Source organism: Anabas testudineus, chromosome 18 (assembly GCF_900324465.2).
Source record: "Anabas testudineus chromosome 18, fAnaTes1.2, whole genome shotgun sequence".
NCBI lineage: Eukaryota > Metazoa > Chordata > Actinopteri > Anabantiformes > Anabantidae > Anabas > Anabas testudineus.
In genome coordinates this window covers 25,830,521-25,851,720 of record NC_046627.1, presented here as the reverse complement: position 1 = coordinate 25,851,720, position 21,200 = coordinate 25,830,521, and the positions used below count along the sequence as shown (strand labels likewise).

Here is a 21,200-nt window from a genome sequence, read left to right as displayed (position 1 = left end):
AGGGCAGCCAGAGTCAAAGGAAAGTTCAAAGAGTCTTTCTTGCTCCCAGCCTTCTCCGTGAAGCCCATCATGACTTCTGAGGAACCCATTCCTAGGGAGAAGCTCAATCCTCCTACACCCAGTATCTATGTACGTCACTATGTGCACCACATTTCTTTCCACCTCTTAACTCATTATGCATGGTGATAAAGCCAAAATAGATTTACCATACAGTTATCCAACAGTGGAAATTTGCACGAATCAGGAATAACTTTAGTGTGATTTTAAGTGTAAATGAGTCTTAAAAGCAACAGATAAAGCATTCATACATTCATACATGCTGCCCTCTAGTGGTGGATGTTTGAACGAAGACAAGAACTGTTACTTAAATGAGTGCTCTTCTCTACAGTTGGAGAGTAAGAGGGACGCCTTCTCCCCTGTGCTGCTACAGTTCTGCACAGACCCCAAGAATCCTGTTACTGTCATCAGAGGCCTGGCAGGATCTCTACGACTCAGTAAGTTCATACTTCCAGAGATCTGGTTGGCACGTTACATTCGTGTACTTGGAAAACTTTCCTGATACTTGTGGATTAAGCAATCAAACCAGTGTTTTTGATTCATATTTTAGACTATTAAACTAGTCCAGTATTTTAGCTCACACAGATGTCGCTCCCTTTAAAAGCATTTTTGTAACGGTCACTTTTGTTTTTAGACCTTGGACTGTTTTCTACAAAGTCACTGGTGGAAGCCAATGCAGATCAGGCAGTGGAGGTGAGGACTCAAGTACAGCAGCCTGCTGATGAGAACTGGGACCCCAGTGGGACGGGTCAGACCTGGCCCTGTGAGAGCAGCCGTTCCCACACCACCATTGCCAAGTACGCCCAGTACCAGGCCTCCAGTTTCCAGGAGAGTCTGCAGGTACAGAACACTACATATTACTGCCAACAATAACTGACACATTACTCGTACTCACATGAATATGAACTACCAGCATTTCTCCACCCAGTTCATGAAGGCAGCATATACGATGTATTTCAGTGTAAGGGTTTGTGTATTTCAGCCATTATGTGCCTGCATTGTGTGATATGATCTGTGTTGTGTCTTCAGGAGGAGAAGGGCAGCGAGGATGAGGATGATGAAGATGATGAGAAGGAGAAGAAGCCATCCATCAGTTGTGATACTCTCAGCAAGGACAGTTTTAAAGAAAGTAGCAGGTAAATACAGTTTTTGAAACCTAACAAGAAGCTCACTAAACCACTCTATTGTTTTTATTGGTAGTAACGTATTTAACATTTTGCATTTCTTAGCGGTGAGCAGAAACCAGTTGGGAAGATCATTAAATTTGGCACCAACATCGACCTATCCGATCCTAAGAGGTGAGCAACTTCAAAATATCACTGCGATAGACGGTAGTGCTCCATAAAGCAAAGCTTGGTGGTCATTTCCCACTCCTACTCAAATGATCATAACAAATCTACAAATCGGTGAAGATTAAAGCTTAGATCTAACCTGCTGTCTGTGCACAGGTGGAAGGCCCAGCTGCAAGAATTGCAGAAGCTGCCAGCTTTTATGCGTGTATCATCCAGTGGAAACATGCTAAGTCATGTTGGACATACAATTTTAGGCATGAACTCTGTTCAGCTCTACATGAAAGTTCCAGGGAGCCGGACACCAGGTAGGGGACACTGCTACTTTTCTATTTCTGTAAAGTGTGGACAACAATAAAAATGAAATATCACATATGACTGTGTTCTCTGTTATTTTACAGGTCACCAGGAGAACAATAACTTTTGCTCAGTGAACATTAACATTGGTCCTGGAGACTGTGAGTGGTTCTGTGTCCATGAGGACTATTGGCAGGCCATCAATGACTTTTGTGAAAAGTGAGTAGATGGACGACTATGAGAATGCAAGTTGACACACACACACACACACTCCCTGTGTGTATAATGTTTACACAACATTTTCATCTTATGTGTCCAGACACGGAGTGGACTATCTGACAGGGTCCTGGTGGCCTGTGCTGGAAGACCTCTACAACGCCAACATTCCCGTGTATCGCTTCATCCAGCGACCTGGAGACTTAGTATGGATCAATGCTGGAACTGTTCACTGGGTCCAAGCTGTGGGCTGGTGCAACAACATTGCCTGGAATGTGGGACCCCTGAATGGTATGGAGTGCATCATCTACCGAGCAAGCACACAATATCTTTTACGACCGTTCTATTCAGCAGCGTGTTTCCTGTGTATCTGCAGGTTACCAGTACCAGGTGGCCCTGGAAAGGTTTGAATATAATGAAGTAAAGAAGGTTAAGTCCATCGTCCCCATGATTCACGTGTCCTGGAACGTGGCCCGCACTGTCAAAATCACCGACCCAAACACTTACAAGATGATCAAGTGAGTACACTGTTAGCCAGTTTATGGTGTCTAGCTCAAACTAATCAAATGTTCTGCAGTTACCTTCATGTAGCTTACAGTGTCTTTACAGTCAGGGATTTATTCAAATTAATTCACCTTTTAAATAATTTATTGGCATTAATGTGAGGTATAAAAAATAATAAACATCTCAATTGTAACACAAAACGCTTCCTAAAATATACATACATATTACAGATTCATCTTCATAGAAGCATGTGCTGCAAGGCTAACACTGAGGGAGAAAACTCAGCGTTTGGACAAACTCATAGCTTCCAGACTGTTTTGCAAAGCATTAAAAGCAATCCTTATGTTTATTGAATTACCTTTATTCAATTGTTTTATGAGCTCTCTAGAACATAATATTATCATTTATATTAATCTTGTTCTTTACAATTCCTGACAGACACTGCTTGCTCCAGTCCATGAAGCACATCCAGATCCTGCGAGACCAACTTGTGGCTGGCGGCAAGAAGATTTCCTACCAGAGTCGGGTCAAGGACGAGCCTGCCTACTACTGCAACGAGTGTGACGTAAGAAACTATCACTGTTCCATCATCTGTCCTCAGTATGTAGAACATATGAAAGAATGAAATGTTTTGTATGTTAGGGTATGTAAAACTTTTCCACTATAACACTGGCTGGAGTGAGAGACTAATGAAAACAGACTTTCAGTGAGAACACCTGACGAACCTTAGGACATGCACATATGCTAAAACGTGAATGATTCTTTAAAGCCGTTTCATCTCTGTCACAGGTGGAGGTGTTCAATTTGTTGTTTGTGACAAGTGAGAACAGCAGCAGGAAGACATATGTGGTTCACTGTGAGGACTGCGCACGTCAGCGGAGCCCCAACCTGACCAACGTAGTGGTGCTAGAGCAGTACCGCATAGAAGAGCTCATGAACACTTATGACTCCTTCAGCCTGGTAAGCATAGCCGTACCTCTATGCTCGGTTCCGGTTGACCCACCTGTCTCCTTTTTAAACCTGAAACATAAACAATGAACAATGACAATGAAAAACACTTTTTTCTCTTTACGTGTCTTTGTTGTTTTTATCTTACCAGGCCTCATCTTCCTCCCGGTGACAGAGGTCCCCTCCTTCATCTCCTCAGCCACAACCAAAACTCCTGCAAGCCAGGACAAACGACAGTTTCATTTGGTTTTCAGCTTCACATTTCATTATTTAAAATACTTTTGCTACTACTACTGCTAATACTTGCTGATCAGCCAGTTGAATAAGTTTACTCATCATTACTGTTTACAAAAAAAATACCAAGCCGCCAATAAAATACCAGTTTACTCCCAGATGGTGCTTTCAATCGGAGACCCTGGCAACAAGAAAGTTGAAAACCAGGGCACAGTTGGTGCTGCCATTGAACACACTGTGGAGGGTGGATAATGGCTTCAATGGCGTTTCTGTCAGTACCAGAACAAACCTTTTCTGTTGTCTTGAATACTGAAATTTGTACATGCTGTTTGAAACTTTTGTGGGGTGCTGTCTTTTTTAAGATAATTTATTGTTTTTTTCTAAACTAGATCATCCTAGATATATACCACATTGGCCTTGTATTTAGAAAAAGAACACGAAAAATACTAATAATAGAGATATGAACATTTTTCTAAAGCATTAAGAATAAAAAAATTACAATTGTTTGGAATGCTTCAAAACATACGGGTTTTTACAACTTTGGTTGTTTTGGGGGGGGTTTTGTTTGTTTTTCAGATTCTTGTATGTGTTGTAAATCTTGTGTTTTTATGAATTATTCTTTTATTTCCTCTGGAGATTAATTTTGAGTTGTCACACAGTTTGTTGTATCATTTCTTCCATCTCTTTATGAACTCTTTAAGAAAGAAAATCCTTGTTATCTGGTGTTTGTGTAATGTACCTCTGATTGTTTTGTTCTAATATGCAGATACGTACTTCCTGGATTTTTTTTTTCTTTTTGCATTGTACATTAATTTAAAATGTTTCCTCTATTTATTGGATATAAATGTTCTCCCCTTTTTTTGAATAGGGTTGTACAAGTTTGCGATTATTTTTTCCTTTGTCATGGTGACTGATTGCTCTGTAAGAAGTGAAATGTGGGGCTTGTGTGTTGGCAGGAGTGGAGGCGGTTTCTCTGGTGCTTCGTGCCTCGCGACTCCTGCCTTTTTTCCCTGATATATATTAAATATCTTTATCTTGAATATAACGCCACCTTTCCTGTAGATGATAGCCACACTGCTCATGTAGAGAAGATGACTAATGGAATGCTGTGTTTGTATGCTTACTAAGGAAAAACTTTTCCAAAGGGATTTGAGAAATGGTAATTTTTTTTAATCACGTAGGGGGCTTTTAGATAAGATTTTATATTATCTGTTGATTACGATAACGGGATAGATGGTGCTAAATGTTCTCTTTGAACAACCTTTTTTCTGTTTGTCTTCTTAAAATGAAAATTCTATTTTTCCTGTTGCAATATTACCTTACCCTTTTTCCTTCTCTTTGTGGTCATTTATTTATAACTGCACTGTTTAGAGAATTCACACGGACATATTTGCAGACACACAGACACACCAAACTGAGCCAGACATGTCTTAAACACTTGTGAATTTGTGTGACATTACTATTAATAAAAGCTTTTTGATAAATCCTGTAGTGAGTAAGATCTGCCTGAATTCATTTTTTTAAATTATTTTCTTGGTGTCATCTGCCACTAACATTAATAATTAAGGTGCCTTCTTAAACTCCATGGCAGCATCCCTTGTAGACTACCCAGGTAATGTTAGATATGTCTGTTGTCTAATTTATAACACCTTACATTATTTAGGCACTAACCCGCTCGTCTCGAGCATTTCATACTGCTGGTTTAAAATAACATTTTCTAAACAAACTATCAGACTGAAATAAGCGACATACAACTCTTTATGAACACTAAACTGTCAAACAGGGAGTCGTAGGGGTCATTCTCTCTCACAGCACTTGTCCACCTTTAGTAGGGTGACATCAGGGTCAGACACACCTACCTTACTTGTACTACGAGTCCAACAACAACTCGCTGCCCTCAGATCGTCACATCCCATCTTACATATATTCATACTGCACTCCTACAATAATAACTCATTCATTGGCACAGCTTTCTGATTCACGTCCTGAACCTGAGCTTGCTATTGTTAGACAAGTGTGGGAGTGTAAGACCGGAGTCGATAGAAAAGTTTCCATTTACGCATCAACATCCAGGGTAAACTGAGGAAGGAGATTGTTCAAGCTGCAAAACTTCACAGATAGCAGAGCAGGAAATAGCAGGGAGCAGAAATAAGACTTCCCAGACTTTAGTTTCCTTACAGATAATTCATCAGGTAGTCTAAAAAACCTCATACACAGAAAGTAGAGAGCCGATGTTTGCTTTGCCATCAAATCCACTTCACATTCATTTTCACATTTATGGCTAGCTGTTAGGTGCCAGAGAGCAACATATGTTGGGTCCTTTTTAATCACATACTCTGTATCTGTGTTTCTATGTCACATGGACATGGAAACATCTTCACATATGTCTGTGTGCGGACACGTGTTTAGAAACAAACAGCACAGGAAAAATAAGAATTAAAAAACTAATTCATGTGAGACATTGTTCATTTGAAATTTGTCAAATAAAGGCACCGCCAGCAGTAGGGACACAGATTAGGATGGCGTCATGGCTTGAGAATGCTGAAACGCATTGGACTAAACACACACATTGTACAGTACACTGTTTTAACTCAAAGTGAGTACAGTGGTTGAGTTTGTAAACTTAAAGATTTAACCTATTGGTTCAATTTCTTTTCACATTGAGAAAAATCCAAGTTTATTACAAACGTCTGACCATTTAGCAAAGGCAGTTTGAATCAAGTCCATAAAGTGGGAAACATGCAGACTGGTATATAAAAGGTCCCAATTCACAAGTTTCTCTTGAAAATGGAAATGTGGATACTTAGATGAGCATTCAGGCATCAGAGAGTTCTAGAGGGGGTAAAACAAATGAAATGGACAATATGCGAACTGCGGATTTTCCTGAGTAACATATGTACTGCAGATGATCACATTCAAGGCATTATTGTGTAACCGACAACTGTTCTTTGGAAGTCTTTTGAACAATACTGTGAGAATGAATCACACAGCATGTTTTTAGTGGACAAACAAAAGAAGTGAAAATGTACAAACTACCCTCAAATCATGCGATTGATAGCGTTTGGTCCCTTTTGCATCTGTGCGTGTTCTCAACAGGAGGACCGCACCAGAGTTTGCTAGATGATGACCACCACGAATCAAGACCACCTCTTATTAAGAGACAAAACAAAGTTGAGTTCGATTTAAACAAACTAAAGCCTGTAGGTGTGTGTGACAGTGTGACATCACCTGCTGTACTCTTTAATGTTTTCTCAATCATTTCATGCGGAATATGTGAGCCCTTTTTGCTTTAGACAGAGGATTTTTAGCATCTAATGTCATGCACCCTGAACAGCCAACAACGGACCAAAGAGCCATTTTAGGGAAGCAGTTTATCCTAATGATGACATCTCAGGAGCAGGTGGTCTTCAGTCTGTAACAAGTAACTTATGATGTCATCATAAGTCATATCATGGAGTAAGCTTTTAATACCTTTATCCTACAATTACCAATGCAAGCTCAGGAAATGCAAATGCAGTTTTTCATATATTTTTACATTACTGTCAACCATGCTGGAACATTTATTCCTGCCTTCCTATTGCCAGAAGCTGACTGTATTAAAAAATACAAATAAAAAACAACCCTCAGTGTTCTCAGACAGAGGAAAAGAGAGCATTAGCAGGTCAGAGTGTGCTTAGGTCAAGTTAGAGGCCACAAGGCCAGTGGAGGGACAGAGCAGTACTTGACAGACTGAAGGAAATCCTGCTTTATACAGCACAGGAAGTCCACCTCAGTCCCTCTGTCTGTCCACCCTGCTGCAGTCAGGTGATGATGAGGGCCTGAAAACAAAACACCAACAGTACAATCACCACGATAATGAAATCATGATGGACAAAACTTTGAAGTTTGTTTACGCTGCTCTTGTAGGATTTAACATGGAAAAACGATATAGGGACTATTGATAACAAGTTTCCCAAAAGAAAAAGAAAGTCCATGTGCACACAATGAGCACTGACGTAACACGAAGAGACTGAGACTGATGTAGTGCCAACATGAGATGATTTATCTCCAATATGTTAGTGGGTTCTTCCCCTTTTACTGTACATCTTGATGCTGCACGTAGATATAGTTATGTACTATAGCTTGTTGTAGTATGATGAAACTAACGTCAATTAGCCCTATGCATGTAAAATCTGCAAGAAAGCATCTTGCATGGGGGCCTACAAAGAGCAGGGCTAGAGTAAATAAACATTTGAAGCTCAAAGCAGAGGAAAAGGGGTAGAAAATCAGGATTAGACAAGACTAATTGGTGAGCTTATGCTCTGATCCTTTATCGTTTAACTAATTACAGTCCTCCTCCAACTCTTTGTTCTTCTAACTTCATCCTCCTTTTCTAACCCTGTATAGCAGCAGATCTAAGCTTTTATCTCAACCATATATCTCACGACAGTGCACGCATGTTCCATCCCTGATCGTAAACTGTGCAGTGTGTCATGCTTGGTTTCACATCTTCTATCTTAGTATTTGCCCCCTTCCTGATATAGGGTGTGCAGTCCATTAGAGCTGGTATTAAAAAAATACTTATTCCACACATGCCTGCATAGGTTTGGACAGCTTTATATTGCATGAAATCTAAATTTTAAAACAGCATTCTGTATCTACTCAGGTTATTTTTGTGTAATATTAAACGTTGTTTAACAATCTGAATCATTTAAGTGTCAAGATTATGCAAAACTAATTAAAATCAGTAAGGTCATACTTGTCTCAGCACTGTCTCATGTATCAGCTGTTAAAGCACTTACAAAAGTCATTGCTCACATCATTGCTCTCAAAACCCGTCTAAAAAAGTCATATCTTCACCTCCACAGATTGTTTCCAAACCAAGTTTTAAAATTGATGAAGCACGTTTCTAGCAAACCTAAAACAACAATACAGTATATAAACTAGAACTAGCATGAGAAGTGAATCCATTCTCAAGTATTAGTATTATAAGAATCTACAGAGCAAACAGAAGTCATTGAAATTCTCTGACTAGATGGATAAGCCTCGTTTATACACTTTAGGAAAGGTCACTGCTGCCAGGCTGTTCAACAGGTCTGGGTCACAGAAGCCTTTGACAGCACCTCTCCACATTAAAATGAGATGTTGAGCTTATTTCTACTACTACATTAGAGTAAAGTTACATACTGTGGCTAACAACCCTTTGCCAATAATGGATGCCAATATAATATAAGATTATCAGGTTACTTTGAGGGATACAACAGGAAGAGGGCATAGTTTCCAAGTTTCTACAAGATGGTGAAAGTAAAATCATGATTTTATTACTCCCCTTCTCTACAAACAGAGCAACCTCTGTGTGTGAAACAAAGCACTATGTAACGTCAGAGGAATGAAGAAGTGGCTAGTTGTGCCATCATATCAATGTATATAACATGGACACTGCATAACATGCACAAACAACACTCTCACAATGTTTATGAACTATAGTGAAATGCAGCCTGAAGCAGAATATCATCTAAGGCTACCAGCTGGTAAAGAAATAAAAGAGAAATAAACGTCATGAACACTTAAATAAAAACAGGATGAGTGTGAGTCAACTGCATTACAAAGTGGAACTCCATTTTAGACGACTTCTATACTAATGAGACATTACTATACTAGTGCAGCACTGTTGGACCTGAATAAAGGCTCCAGCATCATGGTCCCTCTTCACTACTATTCTTAAACGCCACAGCTGCCTCTGCTGCCCTACTCCATTTTCTACTCTCCTGAACCTCAACTTAATCACCCAAAGGGTCTCACTCTGACCCCACAACACGCCACACCCAGCCCCCACTGCAACGGGGACAGAGTGAGTGAAAGGGGGCAAACATGTCCTGGATATGAGAGGTGGAATGCATGTGCTGAGAGGAGTTGTTGGAGAAAGGCAGGGGGCTGATAAGCCTGTGGGTGGAGAGAAAGTGGGATGGATGCAGGGAGTGAAGGAGGGGGGAGGAAAGCAGAGAAGGCTCTGCGGGCATGAGGGGGGGCAGACAGAAGTTTGACATACATAAGACAAAGACCACAGCAATTCTGAGTCGAGTAGTTCTGCACAGACGAGAAAGGAGTGTCTCTGTCCAAAGACTGCTTAACATCATAACAGAAGTTTCATGTGGTAAGTAGAAAAACTCTGGGACTTAACCAGCTTCTCTGGACAGTGGAGAAGGAGCAGCAGGAGAGCAGACTGCAGGAAGCCCACATACCAACATACCAGCACTAAGCAGATAAGGCTTTAGGAGGCAACCCCAAAAAAAAGCAAGGAAACGGGAAAGTAACCCTGTTTCTAGAGGGAAGCGGTAAAGGACAGAAAGAAAAGCAGACCTTGCTGAAGTGAGAGTGGAGAACGTGTGCCTGGAGGACTGACTGAACACAACTGGTCTTGAGAAGAAGCGAGAGAAGCAGCAACAATCTGAAGGACGAGCTACAAGAGGTCCACCGGGCCCCACAGCACAATGTGAGTACCAGTGCAGCTGCATCACCCAGAAGACAAGATGACATTATATCATGGTGTAACCACTCATTTATACAAGTGACTGCAAAGAAAGCTACACATATCCAGAATATCCTATTTAGTTCGATGCAAAGCAACAACATGAACATTTAAGAAACACAGAAACAATTACATTTAGTCATTTGGCAGATGCTTCAATCCAAAGCAATTTACAAGTGAGGTACAAAAGGATGGAAGTAATCTAAGAAGACATTTGAAGCAAAGTGAGAAGAAAATGTCTCTTAAGTTGCGTCAAATGTCTTCTTAGATTTGTGAAATAAAGTTATTATTCCAGATGCTTTGCTTCACACACTAGAACAATTAGACATGTGCCAGTAGTATCCAAACATGATAATGCTGCAAAAACTACAGCGGCACTGTGTATATTCATGGTGGCATACGTACTATGATAAAGCAGTTTAAAAATCAATCATGAATCATCCTGGGTGACTTCATACCACCATGTGGCAGCTACATTAACTTGACTGCACAATATTCCCCGATTTAGAGTTCCTCAAGTTGGGTCAAACAATGACATGAGCTGTTATTCAAAGAAATGTTTTTCAAACAATGACAAGAACTGTGAGTAAAATGGGTGGAGCGAGCATCTAGATGTATTTTCAGTAAGGGCACAATGACTCATCTCATACGCATGCGTGTGCGCGTACACTTTCCTGCCAGTCCTTCCTGTGTGACCTTCTAGCCTTACAACAACACTAGGGACAACAATAGGAGACACATGTGAACAAACACTAGAGCACCCAGGACAACGTCTTCCACCGTCCCCGCTGATTACCAGCGAGTGTTTGTGTCCGTAGTTGAAGTTACATTTCAGCTACAAGTAAACATCTATCTAAAAGGAGTATTTCTGAGGTTAGCTTCAAAAATAATAATTATATAATAACCAAAACACTGAGCAACTCTCAGAATGGTTGCTGAACTGGCTATAGGAAGCAGCTTTAAATAAATGCCTCAACCATTTCAAGAACAGTGCCGACACTTATTCACACAAGTTACACCTTAACATTTTATTAGGGTATGAAATTGACCCTTAGGCTTCAGTGACAGATTACTGCACATCAGAGCATCCTGATACAATATATTCTCCATAGCTAAGCAGTAATGATACTAGGTATCGAGCAATAAATATGGTTTAAGACATTTACCACCATTCTAACACCACAGACTTATTCATGCACGACTCAGTAGTAGAATAGGTTCTTATTTATATTTAGTACATTTTGTGACAGTGCCTCAAACGTTCAGCTGTGTTGGCTAAAAGTCAAAGACTAGCCATTTTCACACATGAACTGTTCAGGTATGGACATTGTCCAGGGTAACTGTTTAACACATGCAGCACACAACAGGTAATGCCTGTGCCAGACATGTTCTCGCATGGGGAAATAATCGTGGGTAGAACTTGCAGGAGGCATGATGTGACACAAAGAGTAAACAGCTCCTCTGTAATATCTAGAGAGGTTCAGGGTTCCAATATGTGTCCAAATACAGCTTTTGACACATTTAATAGGTCTACCTTAGTCGTATTTCCTCTCTTTGGCAACTGCCAGGTGCCTCTCGCTGAGAGATGTCCCCTGCCTGGTTGGGGCATCATCGTCTCCTGACCTTTGAGATGTGACATATCCTGTACTAAACACAGCTGCATACCACCTAACAGAATGAATTCAGAATGAAGGTGCTCGAATCAACTATGAATTGTGAAACAGTTTGAAAACACAAGCACAAAAAGTTCACTTTTAAGACAAACATGCTGTTAGTGTTGTACCAGTGTCATTATGTGAAACGAAAAGTTTGTATTGGCCAATTTAAATAATTAAATAATATGCAACCAGGCACAACAACACGTGAAAACATAAGCACATGTGCCGACTACGCCTACTTGCAGACTGTCTTTATCGCTTGTGCCTCTTCACTTGTGGCCAATCAGCTCCCTGATAACCATCACCACACAACCACATCATCCCCTGCCAAATTCCTGACAGATAAAACATCCAGCTTCTTAGTGAACTCGACATCACTAAGCCTTTAAAAGCAAAAGGTTGAAAAGTGTGGAGCAACCACCACAACCAACCTACTGTGCTAATCAATTCTCTTTAGATGAGTTTTCCACAAACTGAGTCAATAAACATGCTGCTGTGTTTCAACATGGAGCTGATATGATCCTGATAAAAGTTCCCATCTTAAATCCCTGATGGACTTGTTTTCTTCCCACAGTTCACTATGAGTATGGCTGGTACTCTAGAGAAGGGTGCCCACCACCAGGCCTTGGACCTGTCTGAGGAGCTGGCGCCTCATCACCATCTTCACACCAACTACCAACAGCATCTGCACCATTCCAACTCTCTGGCCTCCACCACTGCTGTCGGTGGAGGCAGAGAAACACCTTCACGTGTTGTCATACCTCCTCCTTATTCTGCAGCTGAGAGCGGAGGCAGTGAAGCTCCTCTGGAGCTGAGGGGGACCCTGGACTGTTGGGCCTGCTCCGTGCTGGTGACTGCACAGAACCTGGTGATTGCTGCGATCAACGCCTGCCTTGCTGGACTGGTGTTCGGGACAATCCTTACACCGGCCATTGTCATGGTGGTGTTTGGCTTCCTCTGTCACTCAACGGTAAGAAGGGGGGAGGATGGGCACTGGATGCATGCATTAAATCATTCACCATTTGACACCAAGTCAAATGCACTTTAAACCCTGTGTTATTTGGCTTATATTTGATTCGTAGTGAAGGTATTACATATCACCATCCAGTATATGTTCACAACTACTCTGGGTGGGTTCATGATGGTGAGAGAAAAAATGTGTTTTTTTAATGTTAGTAAAAATGTTTACTCACAAATCTGCTACATCGCTATATAGAAATAAATAAAGAGATAGTTACATCAATTCCATTATGACAGACCTGAAAGTCCCAATCTCATAACTTTGATCCATAACTTAAACAGTCCTGCCTGGGGATGAGGGTGGGGTTTGGCTCCATCAGAGCTGAGGGGTTTATAATCAGATAAATCTGAATTTCTCTCAGATGTTTAGGAGATGGTGATCTGGAAAGGGAGCAAGAGGTCCACACTGTCCGACGTCAAAGCACAAAACTTAAAAGGCTGATTGTACGGTTAGAGATGAAAGAACGCTTAGAAACAGACGTAGTATGAAGATGAAGAAATGTGCATGATGAAAACAAGGAGAGAATAAATCTGACTTATGAGTTAATAAGCACTATCCTGGAAGTTCAAAGATTTGAATACATACCAACAGCATTTCTGTAGGTGACCGGTGACCCCGCTAATGACCAGAGAGAGGTGGATTCTCTCTGTTCTCCTGCTCTCTCATAATTAGACGTCATGTGACAGCAGCTTAAAGAGGGATTAACCAGGACCTGAAAGGATTGATAAATCAAAAGAAAAAAGAGGTGAGAAGAAAAGTAGAGAAAGAATGGTGGCTTAAGGTTTTAAGCTGGGGTGTCCAGTCCTGGTCCTCGAGGGCCGCCGCCCTGCTTGTTTTCTAACCACCCCTGCACTTACAGCTTCTGATTGGCTGAAGCAGCTAATCAGCAGTGAGGAAGCGTAAGGATAGTAGCTCCACACCTTTAGAAGGGATCCTCAAAATTAAGCAAGAAACTTAGAGCACACTTACTCAAGATATGTGAGGGAATCGTGTTTGTAACAGAACATAGAGGAACACACCCAACAAATACTTGACAGGCAAAAACAAGCAAAAGAAGCCTGGCTAAGATCTGGAGCCATACGCGAGGCCTCACCACGTAAAAACAAACACGGGCATACTTGAGTGTTATCTGTTAAAATACTACCCCTAAACTCCCCTGCGCCCTCCTCTTTAAAGCACATACTGTGGTGTTAACCACGTCTCTCCTCAGTGTTTTGTTTTCCCTCTACAGCTGTAAGTATTTCTTTCTGGCCGGCTGCACCTACACATCTATCAGGACAGTGTCACTATGTTTCTGTAGTCATGTGCAACAATAATGCAACTAAGAAGACCTAACACTCAGTCTACTGTAGTAAATAATCCACCATCAGAGTCTTGCAAATGTTTTTACTCCATGCATTTTCCTTATGTACTTCAAGGTCCAGTTCATCCTTCATGTGGTGATAAGGATGATTCAGGCCCACGCTCAAACCCTGACCCATTTCACCTTATTGCCCACTCCCTACTCTTACTGCTCAGCAACAAGTGCATGTTTCACAACTGTGGAATGTTTCTTAATGTTTGGGGCCTTTTTGTCTTGGTAAGAGGGGGTTATAGATTTCGTGTGTGTGGTAAATTTCAGAATACCAACTAGTATCTGTCATCGCCTCAAACGCATACCACATAGAGCACATCATCTTCAGTCCTTATCTGTTGTTCTCTGAACTTCAAACATTTAAATCACAGGCGTTTTAACATTTTAAATAACTAACTGTAAAAATATCTGTCTAACGTGATATGAACGTGAAATCTAATATAGAGTAGAAAACACAACCTTTTACCAGTTGCAGGAACAGTTACACCAAACCTGACCTTGACATTTGACCTCCAACTAAACCAAGATTACACAACAATAACAATAAGATTGTGACTTAGCGTTTGGTACCAGCAGAACAAAGCTGGTTGGGTGGAGAGTGGTCAGCAGGTCTCACTGGGCTTTTATTGGGCAACTTGAAGGTGTGGATGTGTACAACTGTGAGAATGTGGAAAATATTCCTGAAGTTGTATTACTATCAGTAAAGAGACACGGTAAAAAAAATGTTGACAAGTTGAAGGACAACTTATCTATATCACTTCCTGTTTCCACATCCAAACTGCTATCTCTCCCCTCTTGTTGCCCCAGGTCCGCCCTCATGGGACAACTCCCTACTGCTCAGACCTGCTGACTGATGGAGGCTGTGTGGCTCTGCTGGTGGTGGGCTTCCTCTTGGTCACCCCTCTGCTGGTCCTGGCGCTGGCTGCGTACTGTCGCCTGGCCGGACACCTCCAGCTGGGCCTGTGCTTCATCCCGTACAGCCGCGCCGTGTACAAGAACCTGCCAGCCACCCAGCACCGTGGCCTGGGCACTGGCTGCTGCAGTGGACGAGACGGAGCCGATGGCAGCAGGAAGGGAAAAGTCTGGGTGTGAGCAACAATAGCAGAGAATGAAGGAAGTTGTAAATAGCCATTATTACAACAACCAGCATCCTCAAAGACAAATTACATTGTTAATAGTGACTAATAACTTACTTCATGCCTTAACATCACATCGATTGTTCAGAAAAGACAAAAAAAAAGAAGAGATAGTACAGAAGAATTTAGTTTACTGGAATTATTCCAGTGGACACTGTGGCTTTTAGTGATGTTTCAATTATTTTGTAACTTTCAAGTCAAATTACAGCAATTAAATTAAAAGAGTCGCACAGCGTGGTTTACAGAAAGGATTGTCTCTACTTAAATTGTCATTATAAAACAATCACATTTCTTATCTGACCTGCGTATGAACTTAACTTTCCTGTCCCGAACACAGGAAAAAGGAAAACTGAAAATAGTACACCTCACAAAAGGCTGTATGAACACTGTGCATGGAGCATGTTATGAAAAACATTTGTCTATTGTAGCTTGTTGAGTAAACTGTGACTGCAATTTCTTGCAATATTTCCTTTTTTATAAATAAAGTTCTGGATTCAGCTTTTGGATTTGTGTGTGTGTCCAGTAGTAGCATGGGATGGGTTGAGTCTACTACTAGGAAAAGGAAAGAGTTGTGAAATATTGTTCACAGGTAAAGACGGAAAACTAACCTGAGCACCAGGCAACACAAATCTAAATGTGCACACAATACAAAAGCACATCCAAGCGACACCAAAGCTGAACACTGTGAACACTGTCACTGCTGTTATATGACCCTGGAGAGGTCAGATCTGATCAGTCCTAGTGAAGGACTGATGTCCCTGTATTACATACATTCAAGCCACTGTACTAACTTTCTGGATACCTTATACAGCAGTAAATGGCAAACTCCAAACTCCATAGGGTTGTTTTTACGACACTCATCTAAATTCTGAACGTATTAACCAAATCATCAGACTCTTATAGATGACTGGATTCCCAAATAACACGGTTTAGTCCAAGAAAAGGATGAGTGATGAGTGAAAAAATGATTATTAGTCTTCTCTGCAAAAACAAAAATGGGAAGAGGAAATTACATTGTCTTAGTTGCTTAGTTGACAGTCAGACATTATTATTTATTTTTAACGTCTCTTTAAAGGACATGTGAATGTGACCATGAGCCAGAAGTACTTTAAATGCTACATAATGTAAAGACTTATCTAAATGATAAATATTTTCCTTCTTTCAGTGATAATGTCGCTTCCTGTCACCACCCGTCTCTTTTTGTGGAGAACTTATCCCTCAGCAAAGGATTCAGATTATATTTATCCTTGTCAGAACCACAGCGTTCGACTGACCGTCTAAAGGAGTCGATAAGAATTTGTAGGATACCTTCAGAACTTGTCTGAATGTTGTAAAAGTAACCGTACAGAGTTAGAGTCAGCATGTAATGGTTTACAGGGGTCCACCACATTAAAAACCATGATGGGTGTTAATGTTGAAGTTAATCAGTGTATAAAACGTATAACGGTAGCTGTGGTTCAGAAGGTAGAGCAGTCGTCCACCAGTTGTGTCGATAGCAGACTTCAACATATGCTCCTCTTGTCTCGTGTTGAGGTGTCCTTGCAGGACAGCTTCGCCATCAGTGTGTGTGTGTGTATGTGTGTGTGTGTGTGTGTGAATGGTCAGCTCTGTCTTTGACAGTGTGTGGTTAATGTCCCCTCCAAGTGGTCAAAGAGCAGAATGACAGATGAGGCTACAAAGCTAAAAACAGATTAAGGTGAACAAAATGTTGTGCACACAAATATTGTTCTCTTTTCTTATCCAATATTATATTAATATTGAGAGCCGCTATCAACATTATCATCATCCCTCACTAACACAAACATTACACACTCACCTAGTGACTACAAGTCATTTGGCACACTCCATATATATATACATATATATATACATATATATATATATATATATATATATATATATATATATATATATATATATATATATATATATATATATATATATATATATATATATATCCAAAGTGACTATAAGATAGATACAAGCTACAAGGTGAAGGCAGGGAGACAGTAGGGAGGTCTCCCACACAGAGGGCGCTGATGATACCGACTCCATTTGTTCTTTAACATGTGAATGATGCAGTCGAGATTCCCACATTTGGGGAATTCGCAGGGGTCAGCACAGCCGGAGTGCAGTGGTTGAGCCTCGCCCTGGGTGAACCACCTTCATGATCATGGTGTCTCCCCTACCAGGTAAGTATGAGTGGTTCAGAGTGAGCTGAGGGAGCTCATTCAGACACACACGCGTTAAGTAGAAATAATCAAAGATAACAATTATATGTTACACACAATGCTCACACATGTCTATACGTGTGCACCAGTTCTGTAGCACAATGTTGTGAATTTAAACAGTAAATGCGAAAAGTTAATGCTGTGAGAGGTTACACTGCTATAACAAGATGAATATATAAAATAAAAAGACTGAAAGTTCCCCCATGAAATACACTGGATGGTTTTATAATTACTATTCTTCTACTTTGCCACAGTGAACACTAGTTGATTCAAGACCTGAGATTTGTCGCCATCTGGTGGAGAACCAAATGTATCAGGAGATTATTTAGAGACAGACGTGTGGTCTGCAGGCTGTTGGTGCAAAGAAGTTTAATAATTCAACCTGCTGCAACCAGTGCAAGAAACTGGTTTCAGAAAATTGAGTAATGGTGCAGAAAAATATTAAAGTAAGAGCCTGTTTCCTTTGCCCTTCATGTTCCAGTGGGGCTGTTATAAGAAGAGTCAGCGTATTGGCACTAAACAAAACAAAATAAACGACCTTTACTGAACGTGTTGTTGTTTGGTCTGTGTTTTAATCTCTTACGCAAAATGTAAAAAATGCCATTTAGGCACTACAAACGACGAGACGACGGTGTTAAATATTATTTCAATTAAAATGATCAATTAACAACAAAAGTCGCATTATCTTCGCTTTCCACTGAAACTATACAAACAACAACACTAAAGACAGAAGTTTTCAAACCACTCACCTGGAGGTTCAGTGTACGCATGCGCATCAGCAGCGCTGAGTCCAGACGTCAGCTCAAAGTCAAAATATCTGGAAGAAATAACAGAAAGAAAGAATCAAATGACGAGACACATGGGGTGTGTTTTATTATATTTCACAACTTATTTAGACATCAAAGGTGAAATACCTTCCTTACAAATCTGTGTCAGATTTAAACCATCCCCACTGGCCTCCACTGTGATCATCACAGCTGAATGAAGATAATACCTTGATATGACATGTATTTACATTTTAGTTCAAATCAGCCCGTCTTTCTGCCCAGAAACTGTCTCACTGTTAATGACCAACGTCTAAATGTTACAACAACGAGAGGCTCTTTTCCATTTCCAATAGCAAAACAAATAAACAAATCAATTAAAGGCCCATGAGGCCTGCGGGACTGTGACTTCTTAAAGGTCAGGTCGGACACACTGCCGCTCCACGTTTTGCTTTCTAATCGTTGGCTGGGCATGTTTAGCCAAGTAATTAGCCGTTAAGCCTCTCAGTTTGAAGGAGGTCAAGAGCAGGAGCAGAAACAGAACAGGCAGGATAGTGTGCAGCCATTCACAACACAAACACACCGCTGACGAGGACGAGGAGGGCTGTGTTCGTTTCTCATCGTTTCAGAGAGGGAATTCAGGTGAGCAAGGTGCAGTGAGGGAGCAGAAACAGCTGACAGATCAAGACTTTGACAGTGGTTATAAATACATCATCATACATTTTATCATTACTTCATTTAGTAAGTATTTTTATTAATATTATTATTATACTCTGTTCACCCACAGCATGTCCAAGGCAGGAGAGAGGACACCCTCTACGACTTCTGTTGAGTCAGCCTCAACAGATGGGTAAGTTAACGTGCATGTACACTTCTCACAGTATATGTGTAGTTCTGACAGACGCTCCACTCAGCATTTATCTTAGTGTCTTTTATGATTACAGGGTCTCTCTGGTCTGCAGCTATTTGTTGCCATTTATCGCCTACTTTTTCTGTGTTTCAGCAAAGGTGGTGCCCCAAAATCAGCCATGGCTAAGGGCTCCCCATCAGGATCAGTCTCTGAAACACCCAAAGAATCAAAGAAGTCTAAGAAAAACACTGAGAGTTTGAACAAGGTCTACAACTCTGTGCTCAACAGTGTATTTGGAGCAGTAAGTAGCTGACAGCCACATTTTTATCATTTAAACATGTTGTGACCTCTGCTGTGGCCATGTGATGTTTGACCTGCATTGTACAGTCCTGTTTATGAGATGAAACTGTAGTAACTTTCCTATATATAGAAAAACAATAAATCAATTAACAACAATAACAACAACAATAAATAATATTATTATTTAATATTATTATTGTTATTTATTATCTATTGTTTATAGATCACTTTTTTTCCACAGTTCACAGTGTGTCCTAATAGAAGATATAGAAATTACTATTACTACTAAATTACTACTAGAATCAAAATAAAGAAACTTTGATCTGCATAGTAATGCAAATACTCATTAATACTTCTAATACTGTGCAAACTAGGACAATGTCAGAAATGAAAACATCAGTCAGAAGTGAGGTGGAGGCCAGGCAGGGCACATGTTCCTGATCTGCGTCCGCTGTCACTAAGCCTAGTGTGTCTGCAGTATTAGTGGCTCATTAGCTGGAGCTTAATGTCACATTTAATTAGAGCTACCCAAGTAAAGAGCACTCGCTTGATTCAACTTGAAAACGTTGACTATTTCCATTCTGTGTGTCTGTCTGGCAATAGGTATCACAAGTATCATTAAAATTTGATGTCAAGATATGTTATATTCTTTGTTTGTGTATATTCAGTTGTAACTGGTTTAATCGCTGTTGTTGTTGCAGGACAGAGAATTGGCTCAGGCTGAGTTAGATGGTAAGTACTAATACCTCATAGCCAGGAAGCTTCCCTTATCACATCTCAAACCCTCTATCATCTTTTCAGTACAATAATGTAACTTTAAAGACAGGTGTAAACAGTGTCACCGTGTCTCATTCATACTTGAGTTTTAATTGACTTTGGTTTCATCTTTCCGGTCTCTTCTCATCCATTTTCCCCTGATAAGCCTAATGCCATTTCTTTGTGATCCTCTAAATTGTCCTGTAGAATTACAAGAAGCCTTCAAAGAGTTTGACTACGACCAAGACGGCTACCTGAACTACAAGGATGTGGCTGAATGCATGAGGACCATGGGATACATGCCCACTGAAATGGAGCTGCTGGAGATAGTGCAGCAGATAAAGATGAGAAGTGAGCTCACAAGATTCCCTTAAAACTGGCAACATCATTCACCTATAAAACAGTTGTTGGCTCTTTACCTGGACTCTGACCTCTCTCCTCTCCACAGTGGGTGGTTTAATGGACTTTGATGATTTTATTGAACTAATGGGACCCAGGATGATGGGAGAGACCGCTGACATGCTGGGACTCAAAGAGCTCCAGTCTGCCTTTGTACAGGTGAATCAGTAACAACAGTGACATAAATTGATGTAGTTATTAAATTAGAACAAGGCGAGAGAAATAAGAAGCCAGGTGAATTTTACTGTGAGAGTAGAGTAGATTTTAATCACATTCTCTTTTCAAAGTTTGACCTGGACGGCGATGGAAAGATCAACCAGGATGAGATGAAGGAGGCGGTGAAGACGCTGCTGGGAGAGAAGCTGAAGAAAGGAGAACTGGAGGAGATTTTAAAGGAGCTGGACATTAACGCAGACGGGAACATTGACTTCGAAGGTAAGAACAAAAGTGTTGGTCATATTGTTGTCTGAAGGCTATAGTTACATTTGAGGAATGTGTTGTTTTACAAGATGCACTAAACGTCAGTGACATTATGCAGCTTCAACAGTAAACGTGCTCTGCTTTGTCTTCTCTCTCCTCTTCTTCAGAGTTTGTGATGATGCTCTCCATTCGCTAGCTGACCAAGACAAAATAACCTGACTCCTAATTTCTTGCATGGCTGTTGAATAAAACTACATA

General features: G+C 40.6%; 3 protein-coding genes and 1 pseudogene across 10 annotated transcripts in view; 3 read left to right on the top strand and 1 right to left on the bottom strand.

Annotated features, from left to right (window-relative positions):
• kdm6ba (lysine (K)-specific demethylase 6B, a) overlaps positions 1–5,029 on the top strand; it is an 88,344-nt gene extending 83,315 nt beyond the window's left edge. For all 8 annotated transcript variants that reach the window (XM_026352559.1, XM_026352555.1, XM_026352557.1 and 5 more), the window contains 12 exons: positions 3–129; positions 389–494; positions 692–897; positions 1,087–1,193; positions 1,287–1,355; positions 1,506–1,654; positions 1,748–1,862; positions 1,963–2,150; positions 2,236–2,377; positions 2,802–2,928; positions 3,153–3,323; positions 3,463–5,029. In XM_026352559.1, the coding sequence (XP_026208344.1) occupies positions 3–129; positions 389–494; positions 692–897; positions 1,087–1,193; positions 1,287–1,355; positions 1,506–1,654; positions 1,748–1,862; positions 1,963–2,150; positions 2,236–2,377; positions 2,802–2,928; positions 3,153–3,323; positions 3,463–3,483 (1,528 nt within the window). In that variant the 3' untranslated portion in view covers positions 3,484–5,029. The remainder of the gene's footprint in view (positions 1–2; positions 130–388; positions 495–691; positions 898–1,086; positions 1,194–1,286; positions 1,356–1,505; positions 1,655–1,747; positions 1,863–1,962; positions 2,151–2,235; positions 2,378–2,801; positions 2,929–3,152; positions 3,324–3,462) is intronic.
• A 4,503-nt stretch (positions 5,030–9,532) lies between these two features.
• On the top strand, positions 9,533–15,724 carry tmem88b (transmembrane protein 88 b). Its single transcript, XM_026352348.1, has 3 exons — positions 9,533–10,017; positions 12,286–12,681; positions 14,894–15,724. Exons 2-3 carry the CDS (start codon positions 12,292–12,294, stop codon positions 15,176–15,178), a joined length of 675 nt encoding a protein of 224 aa, XP_026208133.1. The 5' UTR covers positions 9,533–10,017; positions 12,286–12,291; the 3' UTR covers positions 15,179–15,724.
• Positions 15,725–17,291: 1,567 nt separating this feature from the next.
• Positions 17,292–17,422, bottom strand: LOC113157932 (annotated as a pseudogene).
• A 1,583-nt stretch (positions 17,423–19,005) lies between these two features.
• si:cabz01076231.1 (calcium-binding protein 2) lies at positions 19,006–21,138 on the top strand. Its single transcript, XM_026353239.1, has 7 exons — positions 19,006–19,067; positions 19,221–19,368; positions 20,069–20,099; positions 20,331–20,474; positions 20,572–20,681; positions 20,810–20,957; positions 21,110–21,138. The coding sequence occupies exons 1-7, from the start codon at positions 19,006–19,008 to the stop codon at positions 21,136–21,138; spliced, it is 672 nt and encodes a 223-aa protein (XP_026209024.1).
• Positions 21,139–21,200: the final 62 nt, after the last annotated feature.

Excerpts from the sequence above, each read along its gene's own strand:
- tmem88b (XM_026352348.1), top strand. The coding sequence starts at position 12,292 with ATGAGTATGGCTGGTACTCTAGAGAAGGGTGCCCACCACCAGGCCTTG. Across the intron at positions 12,682-14,893 it reads GCTTCCTCTGTCACTCAACG|GTCCGCCCTCATGGGACAAC; the intron begins GTAAGAAGGGGG and ends TTGTTGCCCCAG.
- si:cabz01076231.1 (XM_026353239.1), top strand. The coding sequence starts at position 19,006 with ATGTCCAAGGCAGGAGAGAGGACACCCTCTACGACTTCTGTTGAGTCA. Across the intron at positions 19,369-20,068 it reads TCAACAGTGTATTTGGAGCA|GACAGAGAATTGGCTCAGGC; the intron begins GTAAGTAGCTGA and ends TTGTTGTTGCAG. Across the intron at positions 20,958-21,109 it reads CGGGAACATTGACTTCGAAG|AGTTTGTGATGATGCTCTCC; the intron begins GTAAGAACAAAA and ends CCTCTTCTTCAG.